Source organism: Leuciscus leuciscus (assembly GCF_965113295.1).
Source record: "Leuciscus leuciscus genome assembly, chromosome: 9".
Lineage (NCBI taxonomy): Eukaryota > Metazoa > Chordata > Actinopteri > Cypriniformes > Leuciscidae > Leuciscus > Leuciscus leuciscus.
In genome coordinates, this window is record NC_138733.1 from 10,677,104 (window position 1) to 10,698,477 (window position 21,374).

The 21,374-nt window shown below is 37.9% G+C and overlaps 2 protein-coding genes across 3 annotated transcripts in view; both read left to right on the top strand.

Moving 5' to 3' along the window:
• LOC309506436 (NACHT, LRR and PYD domains-containing protein 3-like) overlaps nucleotides 1–21,374 on the top strand; it is a 271,279-nt gene that overhangs the window by 212,777 nt on the left and 37,128 nt on the right. The gene's annotated exons all lie outside the window — the stretch shown is intronic.
• LOC309506438 (NACHT, LRR and PYD domains-containing protein 3-like) overlaps nucleotides 1–21,374 on the top strand; it is a 59,991-nt gene that overhangs the window by 1,489 nt on the left and 37,128 nt on the right. The window contains exons 2-6 of the mRNA XM_082180385.1: nucleotides 2,456–2,547; nucleotides 2,727–2,780; nucleotides 3,195–3,659; nucleotides 5,797–7,563; nucleotides 7,894–8,064. Coding sequence (XP_082036511.1) covers nucleotides 2,510–2,547; nucleotides 2,727–2,780; nucleotides 3,195–3,659; nucleotides 5,797–7,563; nucleotides 7,894–8,064 — 2,495 coding nt within the window. The 5' untranslated portion in view covers nucleotides 2,456–2,509. The remainder of the gene's footprint in view (nucleotides 1–2,455; nucleotides 2,548–2,726; nucleotides 2,781–3,194; nucleotides 3,660–5,796; nucleotides 7,564–7,893; nucleotides 8,065–21,374) is intronic.

Sequence of the window (21,374 nt, forward strand, 5' to 3'; positions counted from 1 at the left end):
AATTGAGCGTCAGCGTCAGTTCTGGCAGGCCAGGTGCTAGTCAAGACGCTGCTAATGCTATTTGCTAACAACACTGTCCCGTCAGCGGATCTGCTTCAGCTGAGCTGCATTAGCTGGCTAACTCCCCTCGCTGCTCAATGGCCAAAGCTCAAACAAGGTGCCCTATTTAAAGCACATTCAGTTTGCTCATACATGCTTGCTGCTCGCTTCTGCTGATCTGTATTCTGGTAAAAAGCTGTTTAATTCCTTCATCTAGCTCGTTTCTCAGAAGGAGGTTTAGTCATCTCTTCATAGCGCTTACACTGTAGACCGTCAAAACAGTTCAAAGACAGATAATTCTAGGTAACAGCATGTTTTAGCTATTGCGGTCTTGAATAGTCATTTCAGTAATTAATTATTTTTACCATAATATAAATTGCTATATTAGGGTGGCTCAGACGACACCGTTCGAGACACTCAATTTCTGTTTTGGGGGGGATAGCTCATCTAGTCAAAATAACGTGAGCGCCCTTATGCTGCTGCTCCATCCCCTCATGCTGATAATGCTGTCCCTATATGCGGCTGCTATCTCCTCATACTGCTGCTGTCCCCTGACTTCTGCTAACTCATGGATGGTCAGGGGACTCATCTGATCAGAACGTACTGCTGCTGCTGTCTCCTGATTCTGCTAACTCATGGATGGTCAGGGGACTCGTCTGATCAGAACATACTGCTGCTGCTGTCCCCTGATTCTGCTAACTCATGGATGGTCAGGGGACTCATCTGATCAGAACGTACTGCTGCTGCTGTCCCCTGATTCTGCTAACTCATGGGTGGTCAGGGCTCATCTGATTATAACATATTGCAAATTATCCGTATATATTCGTAGATTACTAAGCATATAAATTGTTAAAAATAAAATCATCCTCTGTATCTCAGAGGATTGCCAGGTGTGGTTTTGTTTGGGGGGATATTTTAGCTCTCACAGTCCTAAACTGTGTGAGCGTTCCCTAATGCTGCTGCTGCTGTCCTCTGACTCTCTGCTATTTCATAGTGCTCATGAAAGGTCAGAGGACTCCCTGAACAGAGCCATACGGCCAAATTTCAATTCAGGAACATCAACTTGTTTGCAATCTATTCAATAAAAATTCTTAAATTATTTTTATTGTCTGTGTGTTCTTGACTTAATGGACCTGACAGAACTCTGCTTATTAGCATACATGCTTGCATATTTGTGTAGTGTGGGTTAGTCTATTTATGTTTACCTTCTGTTTTTACGCACTATTTTTTTATTTTTATTCAGAGGACGCAAAAAGTAAAACTACGAACTATTTTCAGTTGTTTATTTCGGCATTTGCTGTAAGATTATTTTTGTAATGGTTACATGATGTTCGCAATGCCTTTTTCCTATATTTAAAGCTGCCAAGTTTACCTCAAAATGCTCACCACAGACGTTATACCAAAGTTTCACACCACCACTTCAACTAGTAACGTTAGCTACATTAACAACAGTTTCTTTCTATGCCACCACCTCAGCAGGGAATGTAGGCTACTGTGAAACACTGAATTTTTAATCACTAAACCACTTTTATTCTTCATGCAGTATACTGTTATTTTCTGCTTGTTAAGTTGCTATCCAAGAGTAAATAAATACAATTATTTAAGTTAAAAATTTTATTAATATTTTACTTACTAGGCCTACATACAATTGAAAATAATCATGCTAGCACAGTAATTATAGTTATGTCAGCAACTCATTAATACTTTCCAATGCAGCTAACAGTCTTCAGTCCCTGCTGCAGTTCTTTATAAATGAGGGTGCGGCTGTTTCAAAAGGGGCTGGCATAACTCATACCAAGTCGAATCAAGTAACAGGGTGAACGCAAAACAACTAACTTATGGCTGTGGTTGATTATTTGGAAAATATGAACAAAAAGGTACCATAACAGGAACAGGAATTGGTGGACAGCTGGTGTTGTTGTTACAATTACAATTATGATTTATAAGTAACTTTAACATGGCTAATTCAGTAATTTCTAACTTAATGACTTCAGTTTAAGATTTTTGAAGTATTAGGACTTGCGTCATCCTGTGTCCCTACACCAGTTTTGGGAAGTTAAGATTTTGAAAACCCCTTCTGTATGCAGTACAGTCCTTTCAGCAAAATCTTGATCAAAATCAAAACAAATGCTTGTTTAAAAAAAAAAAAAAAAATTGTTACATGTATCTCAGTAGGCTACTAGTAGACATTTTTCAAAACTCTTCAGACTGTCAGTAGCCTACAGCAACAGAGTCTGAGGATCAATTTGTCATTGCTTTGATATATAAAAAAAAAATGCTTTAGATGAGGATATTTTTCAGATTTTACACGTTTACACTTTCAAAATTCCATAATATTTACAAAAAGAGAAATACTCAACTAATTGTCTAAAATAACACTAATTATTATTATTATTGTGACTCTGTGTTGGTTTAGTTTTGTGAGTCAGTGTTTTGGTGAAGGTGGAAGATCCAGCTATCCTGATCCAATATGGATGACACTCAGACATCCAGTGATGAAGAAACCAGGTACTCTTATTAAAGACTTGAAATAGTAAATATTGATACACCAGTAAAATGCCACAGTGAAGTTAAGTATAAAGATATGCTGGTTTTATATTATAGTATAATTGTATAGTATTATCTCTCTCTCTCTTGTATAGTATTATAAATTGTTTGAGTGCTTCAGGAACAAAAACTATTCACAGACAATCATCACGTTTATCAGATTCAGAAATATCTGAGATCATCTATTTCCACAGGTACAGATAGCAGAGCTTGTGTAATGTACAGTATGTTTTTTGCCTGAAATTGGAAATTCTTGTTATTTATATTAGTATGCTATCCCCATATTAAATATAGATTGGAAAGCATAACTTCACACAAATAAATGTTTAAATTTTTTCTCTTGAAAGTGGAAGTGTATGTTTATTCATTCGTTTTGCTAATGTGCTATAAGTGTCTGATTTTCTGACATTTTTGTGTCCCTGTATGTTTGTCTAAATAAATAATTAAATAAGTGTTTACAGATGGAAGTGGTTCTTACTAGAGGTCAGTTTAATGATTGAGGGGATTTATGTCACATGTTGTTGTATATAATGTGTTTATTTAAATTTTATGTGATTTTAGAGGTGAGCCAAATGTTACAGTTTAAATGTTACACTCCTCTCTTACAGTTCAGTCCAGCAGGAATTACCAGACTCACCAGAGCCCAGCCGTGTGTCTATGAAGAGTGACTGGTCTATGGATCAGCCTCCAGTGCGTTTAAATGCTCAAAAGAAATCATCATTCTCACCAGAGCCCAGCCGTGTGTCTATGAAGAGTGACTGTTCTATGGATCAGCCTCCAGTGCGTTTAAATGCTCAAAAGAAATCATCATTCTCACCAGAGCCCAGCCGTGTGTCTATGAAGAGTGACTGTTCTATGGATCAGCCTCCAGTGCGTTTAAATGCTCAAAAGAAATCATCAGACTCACCAGAGAGCAGCTGTGTGTCTATGAAGAGTGACTGGTCTATGGATCAGCCTCCAGTGCGTTTAAATGCTCAAAAGAAATCATCATTCTCACCAGAGCCCAGCTGTGTGTCTATGAAGAGTGACTGGTCTATAGATCCACCATCACATCATAAATCATCTGCACTCCGGTACAGTATTTCTGCATACATATGGTATCAGTATTATTTGCAAACACTAAGGAAAAGCTGCAAAAATTCACTGATGCTCAAGAAGACAAACACAAATAGCCAATTAAGAGCTGGGGATGTAAACTTTTGAAAAGGCTTGAGATGTGTGAATTTTTCTTATTTTGTTTAAATGTACCCGGATGATTTACATAAATAGTATATAGAATGTTTCCCAGAAAAGAAAACCAAAAATATATAACAATTTAGCCCGATCATTCCAAAAGTTTTCATTTCTTAATGCATTGTGTTGGCTTCTTAAGCATCAGTGAGTGTTTGCATATTTTGTAAGAGTTGTGTATGAGTCCCTCAATTGTCCTTAGAAAAGATGGATTTCAAAATCCTAGTCTTTGTTGGAAAACATCAAATGTGCAGAAGATGCTGGAAAACTTAACTTAACTTTATACAGTGGCTTCACGTTTTCTTTAGACCACTTAGCACACCTGAAATAAATGCCTCCACTGACTAGTCAGAAATAAACTGCACACCTGAGTAGGGTTGCCAACTTCAGAAAAGTAAAATGCGGGACAATCGTGGTTCTTCATAGGAAAACAAGGGACACTCAAAATATTTGTACTGTATCGCACAATGTACATCATTTCATTGTCTGCAGACAGTTAAGTATATGTTTAAAAGGTTATCAGACAAACACATTTGTATTGCTTAACCTATTTATGTACAATTTAATTCTAAAAATAATTGTAATGTCATACAAACAAAATGTCACATTACAAACAAACCACCATTCAAAATAACAGCATTTATCTGAAATAGAAAGCTTTTTTAACATTATACATAGGCCTACAGTTCAAAAGTTTGAGGTTTGTAAGATAATTTTTTGGGGGAAAGAAATTAAAGAAAGTAATTGCCTACTTTTATTCAGCAAGGATGCATTACGTTAATCAAAAGTGACAGTACATTTATAGTGTTACACAAGCTTTCTATTTCAAATAAATCTCTTATGATCTTTACATTCTTCATAGAATCCTGGGGGGAAAAAACAAAACCGTTTTAAACATTAATAATAATCAGAAATGTTTTGTGGGCATATTATTCCCTCAGGTAGATTACATGTTTTCTTGCGTGGCTGGATGTTGGACTCATGAACAATAATCACGTTGTTTGCATTCGCTAAAATTGATTTGCCGAAATCAAAACGTGGACAGTGAAAAGGAATTACCGTTAGCGCGAGACGAGTCCGGCTTGAAGCGGAAGCGACCAGACGGCAGAGGATTATGTTCGCAAAACAAACAATGATTTGTCTCAAAACGATGATTAAAAAATGCTGTGATATGTCATCATATTGGATGATGACAGGTGTCGGTGATCATTCTCAAGTGTCGTGATCAGCACTGCTGCTGTTGCTGCTGTATCAGTCAGTGGTTGTGACCGGAGGGTCTTCAATCTCAATATGCCTTACATCCTGAAGTGCGTATGTAAACTCTCGAGCGTGATCGATCACCCAAATCACGTGACATGCACTTTATTTAGTAAATAATATTATAATAATATTTAGTAAAACTACAGCTCTTATTAGTTGTTAAAAGTGTACTCATTAATAACTATTTAATCAAATGTCAAGGAAGAAAAAAATAGTTTTGTGACAAAGTGATGTGAGAGTTGGGGCGCAGCAGCAGGGGGCGAGGCGCGTTCGGTTCGACATGAGAGTATCGCGGTTCGAACCGTGGCTGTTGTATCGCAGTTTTACGGTTCGGTTTGAATATCGTTACACCCCTAGAATATACTAGAAAGAATATAAACTGATCAAATTCTTTCTACATTTTTATTGCTTAGTATTTTGGTGCACAAGACTGTAAATTCTTGTGAATTATTTCTTTGTAATTTAATCCTCACCTGATGTTTTACCATACATTTTATATTGGTAAAGCATCTCCACACATCAGCAGAAACATCACATTGTCGTGTGTTTTTCTTGTTTAAATGCGATGTCTGTTGATTTAGAATTTCTGGAGCCAATTAGGCTCTAAATTATGAATGTTGTACACAAATATGTAAAGTTGCTCTATTATTGAATTATTGCAAATTTGCATTTATTTTTTTGTCGACTGAAATGTAATAATGTGTTATTTTAATTCTACAGTCGTAAATCTAAACTTAAAACAAGTCTGAGGAAGAGGTTTGAGTGTCTGTATGAGGGAACAGCACAGCAGGGAAACTCAACACTCCTGAATGAGATTTACACAGAGCTCTACATCACAGAGAGTGAGAGTGGAGAGATCAGTAATGAACATGAGGTGAGACAGATTGAGACGCAATCCAGGAGAGCAGCAACAGAGGACACACCGATCAAATGCAATGACATCTTTAGACTTTTACCTGGACAAGACAAACCCATCAGCACTGTGCTGACAAAGGGAGTCGCTGGCATTGGAAAATCCGTCTCTGTGCAGAAGTTCATTCTGGACTGGGCTGAAGAGAAAGAGAATCAGGACGTCCAGCTCATATTTCCACTTCCTTTCAGAGAGATCAATCTGATGAAGGACAAAACACTCAGTCTTTCAGATCTTCTTCATGTCTTTTTCCCTGAAACTAAAGAAATGGAAATATCCAAAGACAAATATAAAGTGTTGTTCATCTTTGATGGTCTGGATGAGTGTCGTCTTCCCTTAAACTTTCACACCAATGAGATTCTACGGGATCAGACCAAAGAGACCTCAGTGGACGTGCTGCTGACGAACCTCATTTGGGGGAATCTGCTTCCCTCTGCTCTCATCTGGATCACCTCCAGACCAGCAGCAGCCGATCTCGTCCCCTCTGAGTGTGTCCATCGAGTGACAGAGGTACGAGGCTTCAATGATCCACAGAAGGAGGAATACTTCAGGAAGAGAGTCAGTGATCAGAGTCTGGCCAATACAATCATCACACACCTGAAGTCATCAAGGAGCCTCTACATCATGTGCCAGATCCCAGTGTTTTGCTGGATCTCAGCCACTGTTCTGGAGAATATGTTGAGCGAAGCAGAGACTGGAGAGATTCCCAAGAGTCTCACTCAGATGTACACACACCTCCTGATCCTTCAGACCAACATCAAACATGAGAAGGACTATGAGAAGAACGTGACCGATGAAGACATGATCCTCAAACTGGGGAAACTGGCTTTTCAGCAGCTTGTGAAAGGCAATGTGATCTTCTATGAGGAAGACCTGAGAGAGTGTGGCATTGATGTGACAGAAGCATCAGTGTACTCAGGATTGTGCACTCAGATCTTCAGAGAGGAGTCTGGCTTGATTCTGGGGAAAGTCTTCTGCTTTGTTCATCTGAGCATTCAGGAACATCTAGCGGCTCTATATGTGCACCTCTTTTATAAAAACAATAGCTCACAGGTTTTCTCTAGGGATTTTTGTGCCATATCCATGTTTCTGAAGCATAGTTTATCAGATGTACATCAGAGAGCTGTGGATGAGGCTCTACAGAGTAAAAATGGCCATCTGGATCTTTTCCTGCGGTTTCTTCTGGGTCTGTCAGTGGAGTCTAATCAGATTCTCCTACAAAGACTAATGAAACAGACAAGCAGATCTGACAGCAATGAGGAAACCGTTAAGTACATCAAGGAGAAGATCAGGACCATTGACTCCCCAGAGAAATCCATCAATCTGTTCCACTGTCTGAATGAACTGGGTGATCGTTCACTAGTGGAGGAAATACAACAGTCTCTGAAATCTGGAAGAATAAAGGAAGTCAATCTCTCTTCATCTCAGTGGTCAGCTTTAGTCTTTGTGTTGTTGACATCAGAGGAGAAGCTGGACAAGTTTGATATTAATGATTTTGTTGGAAGAGACAATAAAACTGAACAACTAAAGGCTCCTCAGAAGCTTCTTCCTGTGATTAAAGAGTCCAGATCAGTTCAGTAAGTATCAGTCAGAACAATCAGTTCACTGTTAAAATATTTAGAAAATAAAAGTTAATAAATCTCCAGTGCTGCACACATGCTGTCTAGAGTTTAGTGGTCATATGTTTTCAAAGTCAGAGAAGTTGCATATTCAGGTATCAGTTATTAAAATGTTCTTGCAAATAAAAAAGGAAATAAGGAAATATTATTTATCTTTCTTTCTTAATTGATCCATCAAACATATTGATTTGTGCTTTAAGTTTGAACTTTCTCTTTAATAATGGATTCACTGCTAAACTGATCTGATCTGAACTGAGAGATTGAAGAGTGTGTCATTGTTCTCTACAGGTTGAGGAGTTGTGATCTCACAGATGAAGGTGTTGCTGCTCTGACTTCAGCTCTGAGATCAAACCCTGAACACCTGAGACTACTGGATCTGTCATATAATAAAATATCAAATTCGGTGAAGCATCTCTCTCCTGTACTGGAGGATCCTCGCTGTAAACTGCAGATACTGAGGTAAGATCATCTCTCCGATATTCACATATATCTTTGTCCTCAGTAAGAAGTGTCCTTTATTGTAATTTTTAGGGCGGTTCTTTAAACACACTAAATCTCAGCACAAAAGACTAAAGACTGAAGGTCAATTTCATTTTATTCATCTCCATCACATCACATGACATGTTGCTCCTGTTTTTGACCCACCAAACATTTACTATAGCTTCAGTTGCTTTCTAAGCCCCTGTCCAAATGAACACGGGTATTTTCAAAACCACAGATCTTTCTATGCGTTATGTGTGTGAGAGGAATTACGAGCACCTCCCGATAATGTATAAACATGTTTAAAAAATTCGGGGAGTCGGCCCGACTTTCCCCAGTGTATGGGCTATCCCCTATTGCCAAATCATACACAACCATGTCACAGGCTATCGATGAGGCTATAGCTCAGTGGCTGCAATCATACAGTGTACACACACACACACACACACACACGCCTCTCTCTCTTTCTCTCAAGTTATTTATGTTGAAAGGAATGGTTACTGGTCTCTGCTTTTCAACAAATCATTTGCACACACATTTCTGTCATTTTTCTATCTGAAGCTATAGCTGCCTGCAACATTGAAAGCTCTGGTCTCTGTGTTTAGCGCGAAAGCTCACATGATTGCCACCGGCTCAGGATAAAATAATATGTATACCATATAACAGCTGCTTTGACGCGATTATCAGGTTAACTGACTCATAATGTGTGCAATATCTCACAACCTCCTGAGTCTCTGAACTCGCACTTTGTACGGCCGCCTTTAGAGTCCAGATATTAGTTCTTCAAATGTCAACATCACAATGTGAAATATTAGCATAATGCCTGCCCAAAGGCATACGCAAAGAAAGAAGACTAGACTTCAGGAAATTTTAGAGTTGTCGTCATGCCGTGGAGACTCTTTCAGATGTTAAGCCAGGTACGATTTTGGCCACGATTTGGCTGTCAGGGACAAATTTTGCAAAACCTTAAAGGTTCCTCTGATCCTAGGCCCAAAACTGAAGTTTTTGACTGTTAGTTTGACATGTTCACTGACAGCCGATTAATGACCATTGCGATCAAATTTTACCTCCGATGAAATTCTAGCAGTGTCAGAAGATTTGACTCACAGTCCTGCAGTGTGACTTATACAACGACCATCAAATTGTCTTCGTTCTTCAAGACAAGCCATGATCAAAATGAACGTTAAAGATTTCTTTGTAGCCACCATTTCAATCCCGCGTGTAATGCAGCTCACATCACCGAACATGTTATTGATTGATGATGTAAAATTCTGGACAAGTTCTTGCGTGCGTCCGTTTTTAACGACTTTATTCATTAATGACAACTGAGATCTTACAGTGTGACATGGCTTACAGTGAGGATCATGTTCGTACAGTCTGACAAGGAACAATCGGAAAGGACTATATAAAGCGCACAGCGTGCACTCGGCTTTAATCAGAGCTTAGGATTTTGTTATAAAGCTGTTCCTGAGCAGTACAACCCAAATGTGTGCTTGTGCACAACAGCGCATTTTACAGAGGACAGCTTCCTGAACCTGGGAAAGTACAAAGACTACTTACTATTGTGAAATGTTCTGGTCAAGTCGTGCTTGCAAAGTTGGTTCCGAACGATCGGTTTTATCATCAGCATTTTCAGAATCCAACTCTGGCTCAAAATGATACGGTAAACCGACAATATTGTTAACTGTGTTTACAATTGCTTAAAGCCTTGGAAGCGGAAGCTTGTGATTATGGTATTGGCCGTTATATTTCTGACACACGCTTGAGGTATTTGGCCAATCACAACGCACTGGGTCTGCTGGCCAATCAGAGCACTCTGAGCTTTTCAGAAGGAGGGACTTTGTAGAAATCAGAGCGTTTCAGACAAACTGGGAATAGAGGAGCAGCAATAATGTACAGTATGTGTAAAATAGTATGTTTTTTTTTAACAATAAAGCATGTTAACCTATTTTATTACAACGAATAACAAAATAATGAAATTTTAAAATAGCATCATATGAACCCTTTAAATTTGCAACAAGTTTAAAAACAAATTAAGGCAGTGGTCTTCACTATTTTTTTCTTTCATGAGAGCCACACTGATAGGACAAAGTCAATAGGACAGCCACTTTTACCACAAAGTATCAAAAGTTCCCTTTCAAAAGCTACACTCAATTCTGCGCTTGATTCAGCGCATATGGGAACGCTTTCGTGCATGACCAGCTGTGAATATATATGTGTGCAACACGTGAATGGAATTGACTTTGAACTTCTATAGCCTCGGACAGTCAAGTCAAGTCAAGTTTATTTGTATAGCGCTTTTCACAATACAGATTGTATCAAAGCAGCTTCACAGTATTAAATTAAAATAATACAACAAAGTTTGTTTCAAGAGGAATTTATTGATTGATAAAATTAAATTAAATATCCCCAAAATATCCCCAACTGAGCAAGCCAAAGGCAACAGTGGCAAGGAACCGAAAAACTCCATCAAGTGACCTAATGGTGTCCTAAAACTCCATCAGGTGACCTAATGGAGAAAAAAAACCTTGGGAGAACCCAGGCTCAGTCGGGGGCCAGTTCTCCTCTGGCATTTATGAGCTAGAGGCCGGATTGTAGTTTGAACTGTGGGATTATATGAATGCCTGGCTGAAGAGATGCGACTTTAATCTAGTTTTAAACTGGGAGAGCGAGTCTGAGCAACGAACAGTATCAGGAAGACTATTCCAGAGTTTTGGAGCCAAATGTGAAAATGCTCTCCCTCCTTTGGTGGTTCTGAATATCCTAGGTATGACCAAAAGCCTTGAATTAAGTGATCTTAAAGAGCGCGATGGATTATAGGGCGATAGAAGATCCGTTAAATAGACTGGAGCTAAGCCGTTTAGGGCTTTATAAGTCAGTAGCAATACCTTGTAATTAATACGGAACTTTATAGGTAACCAATGCAGTGATGATAAAATCGGTGTTATATGATCATATTTTCTTGATCTCGTAAGAACTCTAGCGGTGGCATTTTGGACTAACTGTAGCTTGTTTATTGAGGATGCAGGACAACCAGCTAATAAGGCATTACAGTAATCCAGTCTCGAGGTCATGAATGCATGAACTAACTTTTCTGCATCAGAAACTGATAGCATCTTACGTAGCTTAGCAATGTTTCTAAGGTGGAAAAAGGCTGTTTTTGTAACATATGAAATATGATTTTCAAAAGACAGGTTGCAATCGAGTATAACACCCAGGTCTTTTACTGTAGCGGATAAAGTAACAGGACATCCTATGATGTTAAAGTTGTATTGTGCGAGGTTTTGTGGGCGGTTTTTTGAACCGATAAGTATTACCTCTGTCTTGTCTGGATTTAATAAAAGAAAATTACGCGTCATCCAATCTTTTATATCTTTAACACACTCTGTCAATTTGGAAAATTTAGCGTTTTCATCCGGCCTTGATGAAATATATATTTGAGTGTCATCAGCATAACAATGGAAACTAATTCCATGTTTCCTTATAATATTTCCAAGTGGCATCATATATATTGAAAATAACAGAGGGCCTAACACAGATCCCTGCGGCACTCCATAGTTTACTGGAGTTATGATCGATTTTTCTCCATTTAAATAGACAAAATGGTAGCGGTCAGATAGGTATGATTTGAACCAGCTTAGTGCTTGTCCTTGAACACCAGTATAATTTTGTAGTCGATCTAAGAGTATTGTGTGATCTATAGTATCGAACGCAGCACTAAGATCAAGTAAAACTAGTATTGAGATACAGCCTTGGTCAGAAGCTAAAAGTAAATCATTTGTGATTTTAACGAGCGCAGTTTCAGTGCTATGATGCGATCTGAATCCAGACTGAAACTTTTCATAGATATCATTTTGTTGCAAGAAAGAGCCCAGTTGAGCGGACACCACTTTTTCTAATATTTTAGACATAAATGGAAGATTTGAAATGGGTCTATAATTTGCTAGATTATTATGATCTAATTGTGGTTTCTTAATGAGAGGTTTTATAACTGCCAGTTTAAATGTTCTTGGAACATGACCTAGAGATAAAGACGAGTTAATAATATTGAGGAGAGGCTCTTCCACTACAGGTAACACTTCTTTCAGTAGTTTAGTTGGTATAGGATCTAATAAACATGTTGTTGTTTTAGATGAAGTGATAAGTTTATTTAACTCTTTTTGTTCTATAGTTGTAAAGCACTGTAATTGTTCTTGCGGGGTGATAATTGAAGCTGAATTATAAGGCGCGATTGAAGATTGAACGTTTACAATTGTGGTTCTGATGCTTTCTATTTTCTCAGTGAAGAAGTTCATGAAATCATTACTACTGAACTGTAACGGGATATTTTGTTCGGGTGACGTCTGTTTATTTGTTAGTTTAGCCACGGTGTTAAATAAAAACCTTGGATTATTTTGGTTGTTTTCTATTAGTTTGCGGAGGTGCTCAGCCCTGGCCGCTTTTAGGGCCTTTTTATAACGTGACATACTGTCTTTCCACGCGATTCTAAAGACCTCTAAATTAGTTTGTTTCCATTTACGCTCTAAAATACGGGTTTCTCTCTTTAAAACATGCGTAGTATTGTTATACCATGGTGCTTTATTTTTCTCTCTGACCTTTTTTAATTTAATAGGTGCAACCACATCCAATGTTCTAGAGAGAATGGTGCTCATAGTGCTAGTTAGTTCTTCTAGTTCATCTGTTTGTTTGGGTTCAGGCAGCAGCTGAGACAAATTAGATAAGCAATTTGAGAAATTATCTATGGTGGATGGAAGGATTGTTCTGCCTGGTTGATAACGCGGCGCTGCATGACATATTACAGCAGTACGTAATATGCAAGTTACCATGTAGTGATCAGTGACTTCATCACTTTGTGGAATGATATCTATATCGGTTGGATCGGTTCCATGTGATATAATTAAATCGAGTGTATGATTAAGACGATGTGTTGGTCCGGTGACGTTTTGCTTGACCCCAAATGAATTTAATAAATCTGTAAACGCAGCTCCTAACGCATCATTTGGATTATCTACGTGTATGTTAAAATCTCCAACAATTAATGCTTTATCGACATTGACTAATAGGTCTGAGAGAAAATCTGCAAACTCTTTTAGGAAATCAGCGTAAGGCCCTGGCGGTCTATATACGGTAGCCAAGGCTAGAGATAATAGGGATGTTTTTCTAACATCTAAGAGCGTAACATTTAGTACAAGTACTTCAAATGAAATAAACTTATAACCCGTTTTCTGAGTAACATTTAGAATATCTCTATAAATGGTTGCAACACCTCCGCCACGACCAATCAGACGGGGCTCATGCTTATAACAGTATCCAGGAGGAGTAGACTCATTAATACCAACAGTGACATCATCGGAATGTGTGGCTATAATCAGAGGCTATAATTAGATGTGCCACAGGTGCAGTAGCAGGTCTTTTGTCTTCAGACCATACTGTGTGTGTGTGTGTGTGTGTGTGTGTGTGTGTGTGTGTGTGTGTGTGTGTGTGTGTGTGTGTGTGTGTGTGTGTGTGTGTGAGAGTGATATTCAGCTCTGAAAAAAACTATTTCTTCTGATAGGAGTTTGTTTTTGCAGGCAGTGTGCAGAGAATCCTTTCTCTTTTCATCTTCACTCTGTCTTACAAGTGAGAGAAAAAGAAAAAAAAAAGAAAGAAAGGAAATATGAGCGATCCACAAATACAAATGGCGTGTCCCTCCGTGTTCACGCCCTATGGCTGAAATTGACACACACCAATATTGTTTTGTATGTTTGGGGGAAGAGCATGCTGCATAAAATTCATTTGTTAAATACTTAAGTATGTTGTGGCAAATTTCTTAAACAGCATCACTGCGTAAGAGACACTGAGTAAAATTATCTTTAAAGTAATTTATTCTCTTGCAAGAGAAGGTCAGACAGTCATACATACATTCAGAGCCTGCCTGCAGAGTGTAAGACCAGGAGGAGGAGATGTGCGACACCTTTTATATTCTTTACCAAGGTCTCCTTCAGCTGTTGCTTTTCCTAGTAGGTTTCCATTAACTTGGGCACACTTCTGCACATGCTCCTATTCATCACTATTTATGACACTGGGACCAACAAATTTAGATGCATCCTGACCTCTAAGGTCAGAAGGTCCCTCTTCAGCTATCCCCATCCTGTCTCACTCTGCGCATATACAGGTCTGCAAACATATTTATATACCTGTTCAAATAGCACAATACAGATATAGAAACGTGTGACTCAATAATTATATATAATTATAATTACAACTTCAGTAATTATTTTTGTTGAATCCTCTGTTGACCTGTTATGATTAAATGTACAATACAATGAACTGTATTTGAGTTGTACTTGTTGAGTATAAAAATAGTATAGATAAAAGTTTACAGGAAATGTGTTTTGAGTTACAAAAAAATTATAATTCACAATCATGAGGTAAGCTTTATAATTATGACCTTTACCTTTTCAATAATTTAACCACACTTTGAATATCAGGTATTGATTAATTCAATAAAAATTTCTATAGGACTTTTCACAATTTTTCATGGTTGCAAAGCAGCTTTACATAGCCTACATATAGAAAGTAGTTAAAAAAGTAAAGATATGTAATCATGACAAATAAAGAAAAAAAACAGTTAGTTAGTTTGAAATGGTGAAAGAAATTAAGAAATTAATATTCCTAATACACTTCAGTGCACCTACCGTAATACACTTATACTTTAATTGCCCGTAGTTGCAGCCCTAACTGCAGCCCTTTGAGCTGTCAAAATATTATGAATTATTAAACGAATTATTAAAATTATCCTGACCAGTCCTCAAAAATTACACAAAAAGTTAAAATGTCAAATAAATACAGAAATGTTGACTGCATGAAAAGTAACAACGTAAAATGTATTGAAATAATTTCAGTCCACAGCGTAATGCGAGACCGTCAAACCGCCAAATAATTTCCTTGCGTTTTGCTTTAGGAGCCTGTAAGCCCGTCTATTGGTCCAATGGGGGTTTCCAATAATACGGGGAAGGTTTCTCTGCGAGTTACTGTCTTTCCTTTTACGTAACACAACAAGATTAAATGGAACACAATTCTCATATGTATTTTCTCGTTATTTCATCTGACTCCATAAATGAAAAGGTTTTAATGATATCTGGGCATCATTAAAACATGAACGAATGTTTGATTATTCTTTCCGACTCTTTAAAAATATTTTACCTGCTCAGATTTAGGAAACTATATCACTCTGACGCACTGGCCTTCGCAGGTCTCGATACACCATTATCTCCAGTTCTGACCATCAATCAGAGGTAAAATTGGTTATATATCTAAGATTTGCCGTATTTATACGTACACCATCAGAGATATAACCCCCTTGAATGCCCCCTCGTGGCTCTTAATTCAATCGTTTTACTTTAGTAGAGGTTTTGGCAACCATTAAAGACGTCAGTAGATCAACTTTACTTCTCTTCAATAGCTTTGGATTAGCCAAGCCCGTGATTGTTCACGTACACTTATCTAAAGCAACATTAAACCAAGAACAGAGGTATAGACGCACCACGAGTTAGATTGATGAACCAGCCTTCGCTGCTCTAAACGGAAATATCTCGTCTCGACATTCAAGTACACGTGCAATGATGTCAGATATCAGCCGTCGCTAATCTGGCATAACCTTGTGGGACTATACGGATCCAATAATCTATTTGGGAAAAACAGTCTCAGAGTCAGTCAGGATAAAATCAAAAGTTTACAATTTATTGACCAGGTAATGAAGCAATCATTCAAAATCCAATTCGCAAGAATAAAATCATCAGTTAATCATAACTTAACAACAATTCAGGAATCGAAGAATTTGTAGAAATTATTACCTGGCAACAAAAATTTCACACAGCGGTTGTGTGGGCAGTCAACCTACAGACTCCTCGAACTTTTTTACACCTTTTCCTTATATACCCAGATAATTCAATATTCTTACCAAATGTCAAGTCAAGTCAAGTTTATTTGTATAGCGCTTTTCACAATACAGATTGTATCAAAGCAGCTTCACAGTATTAAATTAAAATAATACAACAAAGTTTGTTTCAAGAGGAATTTATTGATTGATAAAATTAAATTAAATATCCCCAAAATATCCCCAACTGAGCAAGCCAAAGGCAACAGTGGCAAGGATCCAAATGGTCAGACGCCAAATGGTGGCGTCTGTCATTATAATTAGATTTTGGTTCCCTATTTAGGGATTCACACTGTGAGATCAGAATTTGTACTTGAATAGGTTCTTGTTTTACATACAGGGGGTATACTGAATGGAGGATCTGGGGGAGGGAAACACCTTTAAGGGACACATCACTTTTCTCATATTTTATAACTTCTTTAGCTTTTCATTATGGTTGGGAGAATGAGACCATTTTACCAGGCGCACTGAGACACTTTAAATGATATCAAACATGCATAGTTACTTCTTGTACATGCATAGCATTGCATAGGTTTTCAGTGTATTTCAGGTGAGGAGGAGGAGGGGGATGAAGGGGAGATAGTGTGTGTGAAGTGTGAACTGCACTGTGTGCTGCGTCTCGGAAGTTCCTGTTACATATTCAGGAGATAGTTCAAGTGTTAATTCTCAGGAGGGCCTTTTGTTTCATCGAGGGGTCGATCAGACATACTGGCACCAGCCTTACAAGCCGTTGTGCAGTACATTGAGAGTTGAAGCCCGCAGAGACAATCGGCAGAGAAATGTTACGGATGGTTTTATTCCATCCACACGCACCGAAACTCAAGCAGTTCTGAAATATCAAAAGTAGAAATATCACAGATTCTTTTTTCATATTTCTTTTTTCTGTATGACCATAAATGACAGAGTAATTTAAGTTTATTGTGCTACTATGTGAAAAAATCCAGCAAAACGCGCCGGCGCGTTTGCCAACCCCAGAGGGTTAATCCATATTATTTGTCCTGTCATTGATGGAAAAATCTGTTTGCTTATAGCAGGACTTGTAACAGTATAGAAATAATACAATGTAACCCCAGTTTTGCATGGGGCATATCTGCGGGTTGGTGCAACTGGTAAAACGAGGGAGCTTGTGTTGCCGCTTCCAGCAGACGGCTGTACGCAAGTCGACTCACGCCAAAAGAGTAACACTTGAGGATGTATGACGTAGGAGGAGTAGCGTAAGCTTTGACGTCTCTCGCGGTTCAAACTAACGGCTAGGTTTCCAGATAATGTTGTCTCTTAGCGCGCTACGAAGACTCTTAAGGTATAACTTAACTAAAGGTATACCATTTCTAGGTGTGTTCCCCGAACCATACCTTAGGAAGCTGCTTAAGATATAGCCTACCTTCTTACGTGCGATGTTACCCGGTGCTGTCCGTGGCGATGGTGTGAATTGGTTGATATCGATGGCTCGAGAATCAATTATTCTCTCGTGCAGGGGCTAATTCAGTAGCCTGGTTCTACCAGACTCTCGTACATTTCATTTGTACAGAGAGTCTGTCCTCTCTCCATTGACAAGCGTTAACTTCCTTGTAGGCGGGTTTTCTGTTGAAGTTTAAAACTATTTGATCTGCCCAGAGCCACTCTGGATCTTTCACCAATCGCTAATGTTTGGTCGTGACGTAACCCTACAACTAGGGATGGGTACCGAAACCCGGTATTAAACGGGCCCCGGTGCTGAATTGTGAAAGACCGCTGGATCGATAAGCTCGGACGTTATCGGTTCTGCTGTCGGTACTGGAGAAATTAAGAAAGTACACGTGCCATTTATTATTGCTATTAAGAAATTATTATCTTGCTAATTTAATCTCGCCAGCCACTTCTATAATAATATTGAACCATTATTGTCTGTGATGCATTTTTGCTAAAGAGAGAGAGTGTTCTTTCACGCGGAGCCACGGCGCGCGCAACACAACAGCCCTGCTTAATGAGTGACGATGAGGACAGAACTGAACATTCAAACGGTTACACTTTAGATGTTTGATATTAAACTAATTTTATTTTAGATTTAGATTTTGGCTTCCAATGATTATAAAAAAAGATGATATTTGAGGTATAACCATTAAAAACTAAAGCCACATTCTCTCCAGCGCAACTTCCTTCCCTTCACAGCGGTGCGCTGTCATTTCTCCCTAAAACCCAAACGTAACGTCAGAATCTGCACGATCGTGATTGTTGTAAAATATAGTCTATACTGATGCTAAACTGCGGGACACGTTTGATAATAAAAGGCTATTAAAAGTACCAAAATTGACGCAATAGACGCTGTTCCAAAGGCGGCGCGCGCTCCGAAACACACCGCAACAAGACAAGCAGCAACGTATATTTTGGGCTTCGTGTGCGCATCTAACCGATCAAATTTACACACAAATATGTCAAAATGGCCTTCTTGGAGATTCACATAAAAAGTTTATTCTCTTAACTACAGTTTATGTCTTAAATGGGCGTAAATAGTTTTGAGAAAATATGATGCGTAATAATGATTAGATCTGCATTTGGTCTTAAAGAGGCAGCAGTATAATAAACCTGCTGACGATTGCTCCATTAATGTGAATCAAACAACAAAAGGCAAAGAGAAAATCAGCGCAGCTCTTGAATGAATAATTTTGGCTTTTATAAGCTTTAATCTATCTATGATAAACTATGCAGTGTTATTTTACATCTGACTTTATTAGATGTCTTTTTAGCCCATATTACTCCTGAACAGTAATCTCAGTAGACATTACTGAAATTAAAGCACTGGGTATATAATTTGTATATTTGTTTTATTGTATACCTTTTTTTTCTTTTTTTTTTTTGACCATGTGTTTGTACTTTGTTTTTGGTGTCCTATGTCTTCTGTATATAAAACACAAAACCCTGCACCCTTCTACATAACATCCATGTTTTATTTGTTTTGTTAAAGCATTGCTTTTATATATATTTAACATTTCAGAATATAAAGCAATATTAATTATGTTATAAATCATTTTTCCCCTTTTTAAAAAAATAACGAAAAGAACCGATAAGAATACCGTTAAAGTACCGGATCGATAAGGAGTATCGGTAAGAGTAGTAATACCGTTAAAACCTTAACGATACCCATCCCTACCTACAACTCAAACTAGCGCACGACCTCAACGTCATCGTTCTCAGCCACTCCCTCTGTTTGCTGATTGGACCGGTAAAAAAATTATCGGAGAAAACCAAAGAATACACCACAATCCCAGACGTAGTACTGAAGGGAAATAAAATTGAGCGGAAGTACGCAGGAGGGCGGAGCCAGGCTACTAATTCACTGCGTTATGCGAGAAAGCGGTGTTCTTTATAAAAAAGAAGCACTTTAGAAATAGTTGAAATTGCATTTATTAGGACTCATTAGATATTATAAAAAAGAATCCAAACTATAATAGCCTAGCCTACATATTTAAAAATTGTATCATATATTGCTGCCACAATAACCATTTCAGATGTTTACATGCTTTCTTCTCTTTCCCATTTTTGTTCGCTGAGGTGGAGCTGCGATGAAATATTGTTCTTGTAAATACTTTCCAGCATTTCAGTAATAAAAGTGATGCATCTTACGTACGGTGCTCGGCAGTGATCAAAAAGAATTTAAACAGTGTGAATTTTGCACACTGTGAACAACACAGTGAATTTTGAATTTCTTCTTGTAAACTCAGAGATGTGGATTCAGACGGCAATTTAATTACCACACGACCTGTTTGTCAAAAAACAGTAGGTACTAATTTGGCTAGGGATTTTTATGTGGGTTTGGGTGAGAAAAAAAACACTGCATTATGGCACTAAAATCCCCGACTTGCCCCTGTAAATGTTTAAAATACCGTACCATACGAGCCCATGAGAAACAATTAGCGTCCGAATAGGACTTAACTGACCGTATGCTTTCACTGGCCTTTGAAAGCGCTCCGTGGACCGCGCCGTCTTTTAGAACAACTATTCGCTGTATCGCTGCCATATTTTGAGCAAACTCCCCACCACAATCATTCCCTTTTAAATAGACTTATTAAGTCTTTAATGGTTTGCCAGCTGATGTACCTTTGGATAACATAATAAAAAATGTAACAACAATCAGTGTAATGACAATTTTTATTCTTTGCATGAAAACACTTGAATTAGCCTAATTGAACACTGTCTGGGTGTATTAAAACTTCATAATTATATTCGTATAGCCCTGCAACAGTGATAAGGTAAAGCTAAGAGTGGTCCAGACCAACCTTCCGAACCTATGACTTACAGAAGGAATACTTAACTTAGAACGTTTCGGGAAACACGTATTAACGATAAGGTACAGCTTAAGGTGTAACTTAAGAACGACGTAGCGCTAAGAAGGTTTCGGGAAACCCAGCCCAGGGCTGGGCAACCGCGTTCGTCATTACGTTGTGCGTCAAGTTCAAGGGTTACTCTTTCGCCTTAAATTGTTGCGTACGGCCGTCTGCCGGACTTAAGATAACTAAAACAACTAAGTTATTTTAGTCGATAAAGTTTTAAATATGGATATTTTTCTTACACTAACGCATCGCTTCGCTTCAGAAGGCCTTTATTAACCCCCAGAGCCGCGTGGAGCTCTTTAATCATGAATACATGTGCTTTGATGGACTTCCAAAGACAAACAGCCATTCACTCCCATTATAAAGCTTGGGAGAGCCAGGAATTTTTTTTTATATAACTCCGATTGTATTCGTCTGAAAGAAGAATGTCATAGGATGGCTTCAGGGTGAGTAAATCATGGGCTAATTTTCATTTTTGGGTGAACTATCTCTTTAAATACAAGAGTATAGTGTTGTCACGATACCAAAATTATGACTTCGATACGATACCAGACAAAAATACCTCGATACCGATACTGAATCGATACCACGGCAAAAAAACTAAAACAGTAAAAGTAATTGAAAAATATGACAGAACTTACAAATCATTGTTTTATAAATTAATTTTAAAAAGCCAAAAACTCACATGACCAGCAGTTTCCTGCCCTGCTTTATGACCATTCCCTCCCCTTTATTAAAAAAATAAATAATAATAATTACATGTCAGTGTGAACGTCCTTACCGAGATGTTTGCAACAATCACATTATCAATCATGCTAACATTTACAAACCTTTCACAACTCTGAACAGGTTGGGATGACCAAAATCTTATTTCATGATACGAGTCATTTAATATTTTTTAAATGTAACGTTAATTTTATAATTATAATATAGATATTTATTTTAATTGTATCTTTGTTATTAAAAATAAGAAAAAAAGCAAATTACAAACAATATGACAAATACTATAAGAGACAAAAAAAATAAACTTATTTTTTGAAAGCTAAATAGACCTTATAGCTGAA